Consider the following 14,185-nt stretch of genomic DNA (forward strand, 5'->3'; position numbering starts at 1 on the left):
GTAATTTAAAATAATAATTTGTAAATCTAAGTCATCTTAACATATTGGCTCTATTTTTGCAAATGACCCTAAGTGTTAACCAAGAAATACGTTAATTTTACCAAATAAACTTTGTTTCAAATAACTTAAATTATAATTACAAAGAAGTGTTTCAGACCGACATTTTATATAATATTCTATTTATAATGTCACTTGACTATACTTTTAAATTCATCAACACTTTGGATTGCCTAATGCACAGATTCTAAAGCTGGCAAAAAAAAAAAAAAAAAAAAATCATTCAAAAAAACCTCCAACGTAAGAAAATATGTCTTAAAATATTTTTCTGTCACATCTTCTCATAAAAAACAAAACACCTAGCATGACAAATATACCTTCCCTCTTATTAAGTCTTATATAAATATGCCATACAAGGATTGTGAATTTTATTAAAATAAACAACATAATATGCTAAACAACTTAAAAACAAAAACTTTTACATATACCAAATATTTCAATTTCCTCTATTAACTGTAACCAAAATATATGCTTCAATAAGCAATAAATATTAAGGAAAACTATTTTGATAGAAAACTGATAAATAATTTCTCAAATGCTAGGAACAAACATATTAGTGATCTTTAGTTCATTTCCCTTCAAATACAAAATTTTTGTTATGATAGGATAAAGGAGAATAAAATGCAGAGCTGGAGTCATTTGTTGCCTTAAACAATTAGGAAAAGCAGTTCTGATATATGAAAAATAGTGTGGGTAAATCTGGGTAAAAATTACCTGGCTCTCTAGGTTTATCTAAATATTTATTTTCTGAAATGAAAAATTGCCTTTTAAAAATTACACCCTCAAACTTTTTACACCAAAATTATTATACATACTTTCAAATATTATATTTATGTGTTGGGAATTTTCTAACCAGATGCAATAATTGTACTTAGCAAAGCAATAACTGAACAAAATATGCTTTGTTATGCTAACAAAAAATAAAAAATATAACATTTGCCCACATTCTATGATTGATCAAGACCAGCAAAGAAACTTTGACTATCTTCATTAAAGACAGAACATCTTGCAGTGCGTCCTCACCGGCGCCCCGAGCGCGCCTGGCCGAGGCCACAGGAAGCACTCCAGCGCGAGAACAGAACCGGGAAGCAGACGTCACACAGGCGCTGACCTTCGCGGCCGGAGGTCTGGGGACCGGGGCATGAGCGCCGTCCGCCCCGCGGAGGCCGCATCCCGGGCGGGCGGCGCGCAGCTCCCCGGGCGCCAGACCCGGCACCGAGCTGGCCGCGGGGGACCCGCCCGCCGCTCGGCAACAAGGACGTCCGCCCCGCACGCCGCCACGCACCTCCGTTCTCCTCCTCCAGGTACATAACAGGTGACAGGAAAGGAGGAGCATCCCTGAGGCCTGGAAAAACCCACAGCGGGGAGGTCCATCGAGCAGCTGAGACGCCCGAATCGGCGCGGGCGCGTGGAATCGGGGGAGTTCTTCGGTCACCCACGGAAAGGAGAAGGAACACCACATAACCAGACATCCTGAGAAGAGAGGCCATGGGGAGACAAAAACATAGTCCGCACGTGAAAGAAAAGCAGGCATCACCAGAAAAGGAAGTAAACGAGCCAGAGGTAAGCAGCCTACCAGAGCAAGAATTCAGAATAATGATCATAGGATGGCTAAAAAGAATGGAAGAGAAATTTGACAATAACTAAGAAGAAATGAGGAAGAACCATGAGGAATTGAAGAAGAACCATGAGGAATTGAAGAAGAACCAAGAAGAAATGAAAAATGACATCGCTACCATAAAGAACTCAATAGAAAGCATCAAGAGTAGACTAGATGAAGCAGAGGACCGCATCAGTGAGCTAGAAGATAAGATGGAAAAAAATACCCAAGTAGAGCAGCTTCTAGAAAAAAAGATTAAAAAGCAGGAGGAGAGCCTACGGGAGCTTTGGGACAATACAAAACAAAATAATATTCGAATAATAGGGGTTCCAGAAGGAAAGGAAACTGAGGTAGACATGGAAAAAGTATTTCAAGAAATAATGACAGAAAACTTTCCTGAAATAGAGAAGAAAAAACCCACACAAATCCAAGATGCTCGCAGAGTCCCAAGCAAAATGAATCCCAGAAGACAGACTCCAAGGCACATTATAATTAAAGTGGCAAACAACAATGACAAAGTAAGAATCTTAAAAGCAGCCAGAGAGAGACAGAAAGTTACATACAAAGGAACCCCCATCAGATTAGCAACTGATTTCTCAACAGAAACATATCAAGCCAGAAGGGAATGGGATGAAATATACAAAGTCATGCAAATGAAGGGTCTGAATCCAAGAATACTGTACCCAGCAAGGCTATCAATCAAAATTGAAGGGGAAATCAGGAGTTTCACAGACAAAAAAAGACTGAAGGAATTTATCTCCACCAAACCAGCAATGCAAGAAATGCCAAAGGGTCTACTGTAAAAATAAAGAAATAGGAAGTGAAGAAGGAACACCGGTATAGAACAAAAATGGCATTAAATGAGTACCTATCAATAATAACCTTAAATGTAAATGGATTAAATGCTCCAATCAAAAGACTGGATAAGAAAACAAGACCCATACATCTGATGTCTACAAGAAACCCAACTCAGAAAAAAAGATGCACACAGACTGAGGGTGAAGGGATGGAAAAAAGTTTTCCAGGCAAATGGAAATGAAAAAAAAGGTGGGGTAGCAATACTTATATCTGACAAATTAGATCTCAGAGTGAAGGACATAACAAGAGATAATGAAGGCCACTTCATAATACTAAAGGGAACAATCCAACAAGAAGAAATAACCCTGGTAAATATATATGCACCCAATACAGGATCACCCAAATACATAAAAAAAACTGCAGGAGGACATTAAGAGAGAGATTAATAGCAATACAATCATAGTAGGAGATTTTAATACCCCACGGTCACCCTTCGACAAATCATCTAACCAAAAAAACAGCAAAGAAATATCAATCCTAAGTGACTCACTAGACCAGATGGAATTAATTGACATCTTCAGAACACTCCACCCCAAAGCCACAGAATATACATTCTTCTCAAGTGCACATGGGACATTCTCAAACACAGACCACATTTGGGGACATAGGCAAAGTCTCTTCAAATTTAAGAAGATAGAAATCATATCAAGTATCTTCTCAGACCATAATGGCATAAAACTGGAAATTAACTACAATAAAAATAATCCAAAGAAATCAAACACATGTAGACTAAACAGCATGCTATTAAACAAGGACTGGGTTACCAGAAAAATCAAGGAAGAAATTAAAAACATCCTGGAAACAAATGACAATGAAAACACAACAATCCAAAATCTATGGGACACAGCAAAAGCAGTTTTGAGAGGGAAGTTCATATCCTTACAAGCCTATTGCAAAAAAACTAGAAAAAAGGGTAACAGATGATCTAACTCTACAACTCAAAGAGTTAGAAAAGGAGCAACAAGAAAAGCCCAGTGTAAGCAGAAGGAAGGAAAAAACAAAAATCAGAGCACAGATAAACGACATAGAGACCAAAAAAACAATACATAAGATCAACAAAACCAAGAGCTGGTTCTTTGAAAGAATAAACAAGATAGATGAACCTCTAGCCAGGCTAACTATCAATAAGAAACAAAGAGAGAGGACCCAAATAAACAAAATCAGAAATGAAAGAGGTGAAATAACAACAGACCGCACCAAAATACAACAGATTGTTACAAAATACTATGAACAACTCTATTCCAACAAACTGAACAACCTGGAGGAAATGGACATATTCCTAGAAAAATACAAACTTCCAAAACTCGATCAGGAAGAATCTAAAAATCTCAATAGACCAGTGACTTGGGAAGAAATTGAAACAGTCATCAGAAAGCTTCTAGCAAACAAAAGTCCAGGGCCAGATGGCTTCACAGGAGAGTTTTACCAAACATTCAAGGAAGAACTAAAACCTATCCTCCTCAGACTTTTCCAAAAAATTCAAGAGGAAGGAACACTTCCAAACTCCTTCTATGAAGCCAGCATCACCCTAATACCAAAACCAGATAAAGACAACTCAATGAAAGAGAATTACAGGCCAATATCCCTCATGAACATAGATGCCAAAATCCTCAACAAAATCCTAGCAAATCGGCTCCAGCAGAGCATCACAAAGATCATACACCATGACCAAGTAGGATTTATTCCAGGAATGCAAGGTTGGTACAATATCCGCAAATCAATAAACATGATACATCACATAAACAAATTGAAAGATAAAAATCATATAGTCATATCAATTGATGCAGAAAAAGCATTTGATAAAATACAACACCCTTTCCTGATAAAAACTCTTAACAAGGTGGAAGTACAAGGATCATACCTCAACATAATAAAAGCTATATATGATAAACCCACAGCCAACATTATACTCAATGGGCAAAAACTAAAACCATTCCCTCTAAGAACAGGAATAAGACAGGGATGCCCACTCTCGCCACTCCTGTTTGACATAGTACTGGAAGTACTAGCCATTGCAATTAGACAAGAGGAGGAAATAAAAGGCATCCATATTGGAAAAGAAGAAGTAAAGTTTTCCTTATTTGCAGATGACATGATATTGTACATAAAGAACCCAAAAGACTCCATTAAGAAACTAATTGACTTAATAAATGAATTTGGCAATGTAGCAGGATACAAAATTAACGCCAAGAAATCCATGGCATTTCTATACACCAACAGTGAAACTACAGAAACAGAGACTAAAAAAGCAATTCCATTTACCATCGCACCAAAAAAATTAAGATTCCTAGGAATAAATTTAACTAAGGAAGTAAAGGATCTATATGCAGCAAATTACACGACATTGAAAAAAGAGATAGAGGATGATGGAAGGAGATGGAAGAACATACCATGTTCATGGATTGGTAGAATCAACATCATCAAAATGTCCATACTTCCTAAAGCGATCTATAGGTTCAATGCACTCCTCATTAAAATACCAAGGGCATATTTCACTGACCTAGAAAGAACTCTCCAGAAGTTCATTTGGAACAATAAAAGACCCCGAATAGCCACAGCAATCCTGAGAAAGAAGGATAAAGTAGGAGGGATCTCAATACCAGACTTCAAACTGTATTACAAAGCCACTGTTCTCAAAACAGCCTGGTACTGGCACAAGAACAGACATATAGATCAATGGAATAGAATCAAGAACCCAGATATCAACCCAAATCACTATGCTCAATTAATATTTGACAAAGGAGGCACGAATATACAATGGAGTCAAGACAGTTTCTTCAATAAATGGTGTTGGGAAAATTGGGTAGACACATGCAAAAGAATGAAACTAGATCACCAACTTACACCATACACAAAAATAAACTCAAAATGGATACAGGACTTAAACATCAGATGGGAAACCATAAAAATACTGAAAGCATCCACAGGCAGCAAAATCTCAGTGTATGCCAAAAGAACTTCTTCACTGATACTGCCCGTAGGGCAATGGAAGCTAAAGAGAAAATAAACAAATGGGACTACATCAAAATAAAAAGCTTTTTTACAGCAAAAGAAACCATCAACAAAACAACAAGAAAGCCCACGGTATGGGAGAACATATTTGCAAATAACACCACTGATAAAGGTTTAATCTCTAACATCTACAGACAGCTGATACAACTAAATAAAAGGAAGATGAATGATCCAATTAAGAAATGGGCAATGGACCTAAATAGAATATTTTCAAAAGAAGACAGAAGGAAGGCCAAAAGGCACATGAAAACATGCTCAAAGTCACTAATTATAAGAGAGATGCAAATCAAAACAACAATGTGGTACCATCTCACACCTGTCAGAATGGCCAACATCAACAAATCAACAAACGACAAGTGTTGGCGAGGTTGCGGAGAAAAAGGAACCCTCGTGCACTGCTGGTGGGAATGCAGACTGGTGCAACCACTGTGGAGAACAGTGTGGAATTTCCTCAAAAAACTGAAAATGGAACTCCCATTTGACCCAGTAATCCCACTCCTAGGAATATATCCCAAGAAACTAGAAACACCAATCAGAAAGGATATATGCACCCCTATGTTCATAGCAGCACAATCTACAATAGCCAGAATTTGGAAACAGCCTAGGTGCCCATCAGCAGATGATTGGATCCAAAAACTATGGTACATCTACACAATGGAATACTATGCTGCCATAAAAAAGAAGGAACTCTCATCATTTGCAGCAACCTGGATGGAATTGGAGAACATCATGCTGAGTGAAATAAGCCAATCAATTAAAGAGAAACACCACATGACCCCACTCATTTGTGGATAATAAAGATCATTATAAACTGATGAACCAAAAGATAGATATAGAGACAGTAAAGCAACAAGCAGATTGTCAAATTATAGCGGGGAGGGGAGGAGGATCTGGGGGTGATAATAGATCAACCGAAGGACTTGTATACATGCATATAAGTACAACCAATGGACATAAAACTCTGGGGAGGGAGGGGATATGTGGGAGGGAGGGGGGCAAAAAAAAAATCATTAAAATATGTAAAATAAATAAATAAATAAAAATAAAGACAGAACATCTTCACTCCACTTAAAGTTGCAAATAAAATGGAAAACTACATTTTTGCATAATTAGGTGCTCATGTAAACTTTTTTCTTATACTATATATTTAAGTGCTACTAAAATAATGTGTGACAAGCTATTTGAGCCCTGTTCTTTTTTACTGAATATGCCTTAAATAATAACAGCAGATTAAATTTTTATTGCTTTTATTTCTGTTCTATAGATAGCATTTCCCCTATTTTTCCAGTGTCTTGGGATTCTAAGGTGTCCTAAAAGCAATGTAAGAGTTATAAGAGTAGATAACTAAATTATTTTAGAACCATTCTAAATTAGGTTTACAAAAATACTATTCAGTTCAATCAACATTAGAAGCATCCACTGTACATCAGCATTCAGCGAGCAAACATGAGAATAAATTATTTCATGAATAATTAAAATGAAAGCATCTAATATTATATGAAAGAGTTACATTTTACCTGGATTAGATGAGGCAATGCTTTTAGTGTAAGGCAAAACCAAATCCCCAGCTTGCATGGAAGCAAATCATGCCACTGTGGTTTCATCAGTAATCTAAAGGGGGGGGAAAAAAGCAAAGAAGCAAAAATATTGACAGAAAGCTGTGAGATAAAACATTTTTATAAAGATCATAATTTCTGTTTTGAATGACTTTCAACAAAAAAGAAATTTTCAATGAAATACTTGTGTTGATTATCATTTATTTTGACTTATTCTATCAAGAAATACAGTAGTTACAATAAATGCAGTATGTATAGCAAGTAAGAGGAAGCTAAGAATTTGGAAAAGGAGACTCCTACTCAAGTTATAAAGATAAAGAAACAAAAGATCCCTTTCCAACCTAGACTTTCATCAGTTCTGCAAAATGAATTCTCAAACCTTATGATTACTTCAGCTATAAAAGACTAAACATCATCAGAGTGTTCCCCAGTGCTGACAAGCAGATATGAAGACTGTAGCATAAACAAACCAATACATAAAAATTAATGTCATTTGCAGTTCACTGAAGCATTACTCACTGATGTCATCAGAACAGAAGACTTGCAGAATAGTCTCTGATCTCCATCTTACATTGATCCAGTTCTGCCCTGCTGTGTGAACTATTTAAACCCTTTCTTTCTTTCTATAAATCGATAGAAGAAATGGTAGTATCTTTCAGAGTGTTCTGCATATCACTGCCTCTATACACATTGTCACTCCTGAACAAAACACTAAATGACAGATTCATCTAGTAGTACTGTTTCTAAAGTTCAGTCTACAAATTTTAAACTATAAGAATTTGGGGGTTTAATTACTTAAATATATTAACACATCACAAGAGGAAAAAGTAGCATTTTTGCTTAAGATCAGAATTTGTCTCACAAACAAATATGGCGCATTATTAGTCTTTTAAAAAACCTATTATAGATGTAAATGCTAGCATGTCTGAAATGGATACATGAAACTGGATTACATTAAAGAAATATTTTAAAACAGTTTCAAATTATAAAATATTTTTATAATGGTCCTACCTTTCATTTTTTTCTGAAGCACCAAGTTTTGATAAATCCACAGTCTTGCCACCTGCCTTTTTTTTCTTTTCTCTTTTTTTTCTACCAAGCAGTTCATCCTTAATGTGGAAAGAATTATAGTCAGAGGTTATCATTAACATGTACTCTTCAAATGTTATCAAGAGTCTACTGTGAAGGGTAAACATTATAAAGGAACATTTATGCAAATGTATGTAGGGTCCAACATGATTAAGTAAAATCATCAATCTTTAACAATAACTGTTGTCATAGTATCCAGTCCTTAAACACACATGAAGTTTAGAACTGTCAGTCAAGTCTATCTCCATAGCAATCAAAGTTTTCTAAGCAGAGAGAGTATTCAACTTTTTCTCATTCACCCAACTTTAGTAATGTTACTTCAAAAAGAATGAGTAAATAGATGTTAATTCTGATGTTTGTTTTTAGCATATAGAGATCCACAGCAGAATAAACTATGTAGTAGAGTTTATTAGACTAAAAAAATGCAATAACCTTTTTACCAATTGATCTATGAAATCATAAAATTATACTAATTTCAAGTCTTAGTTAAAAACTTTTAAAGTAAACACTGTTTATATAACAGCCTGTGACACAAAAATTTCTAAAATCATTTTTACATGAAAAATATTTCTATTTGGAAGGTGATAATTAAGAAAACGTGGCTCTAGTTTCTACCTTCTAATTTTCAGTTAGATAATGGAATCTTCACAAAATTTTATAACAAACTCAAAGTCACATTTTTAAAAAGAAGGATATTTTCTTCTTTTAACCTGGGCTCTTCTTGACTTAGAAACATATCAAACACTAACTACTGAGCACAAAACTATTAAAATGAGAAGTATTTATAAAAACATTGAACTTTTCATCAGTTGAAAATAAATGTTTGAAATTCCATATAAAATTAAGGAGGCTAGGATCATTTGATTTATTACCAATACTTACTTACCAGTTGTTTTTCCAGGTAGATTGACCACACCACAGCATAATGACCCACTGTGAGGATAATGAACAAAAGTAATGCCAGCTCAGCATTGCTCATTTTTCTCACCCGCCTGTAGTAGAATACAGGCTGTCGCCAATCTGGAAGTCCATTGATCAGAATATCATCATACCTACAGTAGCAAATATAACAGTTTTTCAAGGGAAGTTTGAAATAAAAATGAAAAACTTTATTTATACCCATATTTAAAAAGAGAAAAAAATTCCTCCAAATAGGTAACATTCATGTAAATTATCAGCATTACAGCGGCCTATAAATTGAAAACACTGTACGTAGGTCCAGTCACAGACAACCTTCAAAAAGGTACTAGTAATATACTGTAGACACCAGATCTTATGTTTTCAGGAGACCCCATGATGTGATTTCGGGAATGCCATCTAAACTAAAGGTGCCATATAGTCTCTCTCTATCACAGTCTGCTGCAAAGGCCCAACCATGAAGTCAGCAACGAAAGGAAGGATCTCGATGGGGGGAAAAAACAATCAAGATAAGAGCTCTATTTGTTACCATGAATTATACATTAATTGAATCAAATTCAGGGTAAATTTTTCAGTCAATGCCTTTTCCCCCCACCTCTGTACCATAGTTCAAGGTTGAAACATATATATTATTTTATCAAAACTTAATAATGTAAAAGCCTATAAAATGAGCTCTTTTAATTTTGCATTGCTCACATTATGAAAGAGAATTTAAAAAATGCCAAATTAGAGGTGTGTAAACTTATGTTTATGTCAGGTTTCTAAATAAAACTGTTTATTTGCAAACATTTAAGTGGCAATTTTCTCACTTTTGGCTTTGCTGGAAGGGGAGACCATAAATAAAAGCTTGCCTAAAAACGCATTTAAATCAGCTTTCTTTAGAATAAAACTTCAATTAAATTTAAATATACCTGTTAGACAGTTACTGTGGCAAATGTTTTTTAAGGTTAAAAATCAGGAGTAGCATTTATGATTGTAAAACTCAAAATGGTCACAAACACTGTATGTTCACACAACCTGTTAATCTTAGTGAAACACAACTCATTAAATATTCTAATCACACTATTTCCAGAATTAAATCTTCACTGAAAGGCCTAATTTGGTGCAACACATTGACCAAAATATTTTAATTAAAAATATTCTGAGTTAGTCCCAGGCCTAATTACAGGAATAGAAATAGGGCCTATATTGTCAGGCAGGTCAGTAGCACTCAGTAGTAGGTTTTTCTCAAGTAAATTGACTGATCTAAGAATAATAGCGCAGCTGCTAAACTGCCAGTCTTTTCATGTAAATCAATTTAAATGCAACAACTGCAGTAGCTACTTTTATAGTTATTAAATTGATACCTTGGAAATATGCTTAAAAAATAAAGCAGCGGAGTTATTACATGCAAGTTTTTTTTTTAGCAGAAAAAGTGATTATAAATTCAAAATATATTTTATTAGCAAATCTAGAAAACTTGACTTAGATCAAGTTAAATTATTAATAACAATAGATATCATAATAACTAATGTTTACAGCAAAGGACATTAATTAGTACTGAACTCTTAAAAGACAAATTGTGTAAAGAGTCTACAAATTAAAATGTTGTGTAGTGGCTGGACCAGAAAAATTTCAATATTTAAATATTCTCCTTTTTTCAATATTATAGCAATTCTTGAACACGAACAGAAAAGCATAATAATATGAGTTCATCAAAAGCTATCATTCCTTTCCTCAAAAATTTATATTTAAATCTATCTTTGTAAAAATGGACTGATTTTAAATTATAAATGGATTGGTAAAAAGATTTCAAGTGCTATAATGCAAGATGACAACAATTGAATGAAATCCAATGAATGTTAAGTCTTGAATTATTCTAAATCTATAATGCACTTCAGATTTGTTGAGGGGAACAAAAGGTGACTATAAAAATCATTAATTTCAACTAACCTTTCTTATGAAATAACTTCATGTAAAAAGTGTGGTTATTAATAAAGAACACCTAAGAAAGTAGCAACCATTACCTAAGAGCATTATTAAGTATTAAATTTGATCTGTACTGAAAGAAAACACAGCAGGACTCACAGTTATGAATTTTATATCAAACATTTTATCACCACCAATGATGAAATACTACATCTCTCTTAACAGCGACTATTTTCTAGCCCACAGATAACTGTACTCAGTGTACAGCTCAATTTAAGACAGCAAAGCCTCATGCACAGAACACAATTAACAGAACTAGATATTTACTTGGCTTTTCTGCCACTCTAAACAACAGTCTCCAAGTATTAAGTTTAGAATCAATGCTCTATTGATTTTACTATCAATGAACATTATGGCCCACACGGCTGGCCATTTTAAGGGAAGACAGTTTCTATTATAGTCTGTTTTTTAGAATATATGCTGTTAAAAGATAAATCACTTCTTTTCTGAAATACTAAAAACAAAGATATTTTTAAAAATATACAAACACTATATTCATGTTATTTAAGAAAAATGTGTTGACACGTAATACTTAAAATATCACTATTGTATGCTCTTCTCTATTTAACACACAACACTGTTAAAATGTACTACAACCCAGCTCATAAAATTACTCTTAACATTTTGTTAAAAGCAGATTAACCCATGCATCAATGTGTTCTTAAAAACCCCAGAAAAGTAAATATCTATGATGAAAATATAATTAATGTAAAAAACCATATGGAACTCTAAAGACATTATCTTGGAAATTAAAACATTAATTGGTCAATTCCATAGATCCAACATATGGTCCAATATACATTTACCTTATTTGATGTTCTTAAAATGCACATGATGGACATAAAATAATGGTTATATAATCATTAATAAGTTCCATTCTACATCTTGCAATTCTTCACATATATTTAGCCTAATATAAACATTGGAAAGCAAGTAAATCTAAAAATATTTAAATTATCAGTAGATTAAAAAAATTAATGTAATTTATAACAGCTTATTTTGAAATATAAAATAGTAACTATGAAACTAAAATAGAAAATGTGTATATTATAAAAACAAATGTGTAAATAATTCTATCATTTGCCTAAAGTATGAATTTTTCTATCATACTAATTTTTAACTTCAAACAATATAGCAACATCACTTACATCACATTTTGAACCTTAGAGTAAAAATCAATTGTACGAAGATCATAACATAAACGGAAAACAAATCTAATTTAATTCACCTTACTCTCCTTTATTAAAACACATACACACACACACACACACACACACACACACACACACGTCCAAAACTATGGTAAATAGCACTTTCTATATATATTGTATATAATTAATGTCATATCTTCTAGTTGAGGAAAGTATTAAAATTTCTTAATCTCATGTTAATGTTTATTATTTTATTATAATTTTAAAAATATATTTTTATTGATTTCAGAGAGGAAGGCCTAGGAAAAGAGAGACAGGAACATCAATGATGAGAGAGAATCATTGATCAGCTGCTTCCTGCACACCTCACACAGGGAATGGAGCCCACAACCTTGGTAGTATATGTCCAGATTGGGAGTAAAACGCTGATCTCTTGGTTCATTGGTTGAAGCTCAACCACTAAGCCACACTGACTGGTGGGTTAATGTTTATTTTTATTCAAACACACCTATAATAAAATTTACAATAACTAGGTAATGGATTAATAGAAGTTTAGCAGATTAAGGTTGATATAACTATAGTTTTCATCATTGGATTTATTTTAAAAAATGAGATTTTATTTAGTAAACTAAAAAACAACATTCAACTTTTACAAATATAGTGTCATAAAATAGACAAAATATTCAATATTAAAGTTTTACGAATGGATTAGCAAAAGAATGTTGGTTGAAGATTTATAATAGACTTTAAACAAAAGTAAATATGCTAATATTACCACAGCACATTCTAGTGTATACGTTTAATAAATGATTGGTATCTACTCAGTATTTTATTTCAGCTAATATTCAGGGCTTGTATAGAAATTTATGAACAAACAAAGCTGAGCTGTTATTTCCCCAAATAAGCAAATTACCTAAGGAGTTTAAAATGAACTACTATATTAGGCTTCCTTATACTAACCAGAAAAACATGTTATTTTCACAATATAGCTGATGCCTTTGAGAGAAAAAAAGACGTAAGTTTATTCACAATTGCATTCCTTGGAATCTACCCAAGAGAAATGAAAAATATCTGTTCGCACCAAGACTTACATGTGAATATTCATAGCAGCATTGTGCATCATAGCCAAAAAGTGGAAACAAACTAAATGTCTATCAGTTGGTGAATGGACAAAGAAAAGTTGTAGAGGGAATACTATTCAGCGGTAAAAAAGAAATGAACTACTGGTATATGCTACAATATGGATGTGTCTCAAGAATATTATGCTTAAGTACAATCAATGGACATAAAACTCTGGGGAGGGAGGGGATGTGTGGGAGGGAGGGAGGGGGGCCAAAAAAAATCAATAAAATATATTTAAAAAAAAAAAAGAAAGAAAGAAAAGAAAGAAATAAAGGCACCTAGTTAGGAAAGAAAAAAAAAAAAAAGAACATTATGGTAACAGAAAGAAGATAGGTGTAAAAGACTACATAGCACACAATTTAATTAATATGAAAAGTTCAGAAAGGATAACTTTATAGATACAAAAAAATCAGTGATTGCCTAGGGCAGGGGTCAGAGAGAGGGGGATTGCTTACAAATGAACTAGAGGAAGTGTTTTTGAAGTAATAGAAATGTTCTAAAAGTGGATTGTGGTGGTTTGCACAACTCTGTAAACTCACAAAAAACACTGAATTGTATACTTCATATAAGTGACTTTTATGGTACACAAGTCATTCTGGGAAATTATCTTTAAGATATATCTAAATAAAGACTGTTTAAAAAATAAAGTTTGCATTTTCCTTAAAAAAGTAAAAAGGTTATCCAGTTTGCTATTTTATTTATTTCACTGCTATCCCCTTTTCTACCAAAATTTAAATAATGCACCTGATTTCAGTAAAATACAATTATGTTAGGAAAATAAATAAGAAAATATGTCTATGACAATTTTCCAAATAGCAAATTAATGAAAGTTATTTTTAAAAGCATTTATTTAA

The 14,185-nt window shown here is 33.5% G+C and overlaps 1 protein-coding gene across 1 annotated transcript in view; it reads right to left on the minus strand.

Annotated features, from left to right (window-relative positions):
* The window catches only part of DNAJC1 (DnaJ heat shock protein family (Hsp40) member C1), a 213,886-nt gene that overhangs the window by 129,858 nt on the left and 69,843 nt on the right, over positions 1 to 14,185 (minus strand). Inside the window, exons 4-6 of the mRNA XM_036459795.2 lie at positions 9,059 to 9,224; positions 8,095 to 8,192; positions 7,045 to 7,138 (exon numbers count right to left, since the gene is read on the minus strand). Coding sequence (XP_036315688.1) covers positions 7,045 to 7,138; positions 8,095 to 8,192; positions 9,059 to 9,224 — 358 coding nt within the window. The remainder of the gene's footprint in view (positions 1 to 7,044; positions 7,139 to 8,094; positions 8,193 to 9,058; positions 9,225 to 14,185) is intronic.

Source organism: Pipistrellus kuhlii, unplaced genomic scaffold, assembly GCF_014108245.1.
Source record: "Pipistrellus kuhlii isolate mPipKuh1 unplaced genomic scaffold, mPipKuh1.p scaffold_m20_p_1, whole genome shotgun sequence".
NCBI classification, from domain to species: domain Eukaryota; kingdom Metazoa; phylum Chordata; class Mammalia; order Chiroptera; family Vespertilionidae; genus Pipistrellus; species Pipistrellus kuhlii.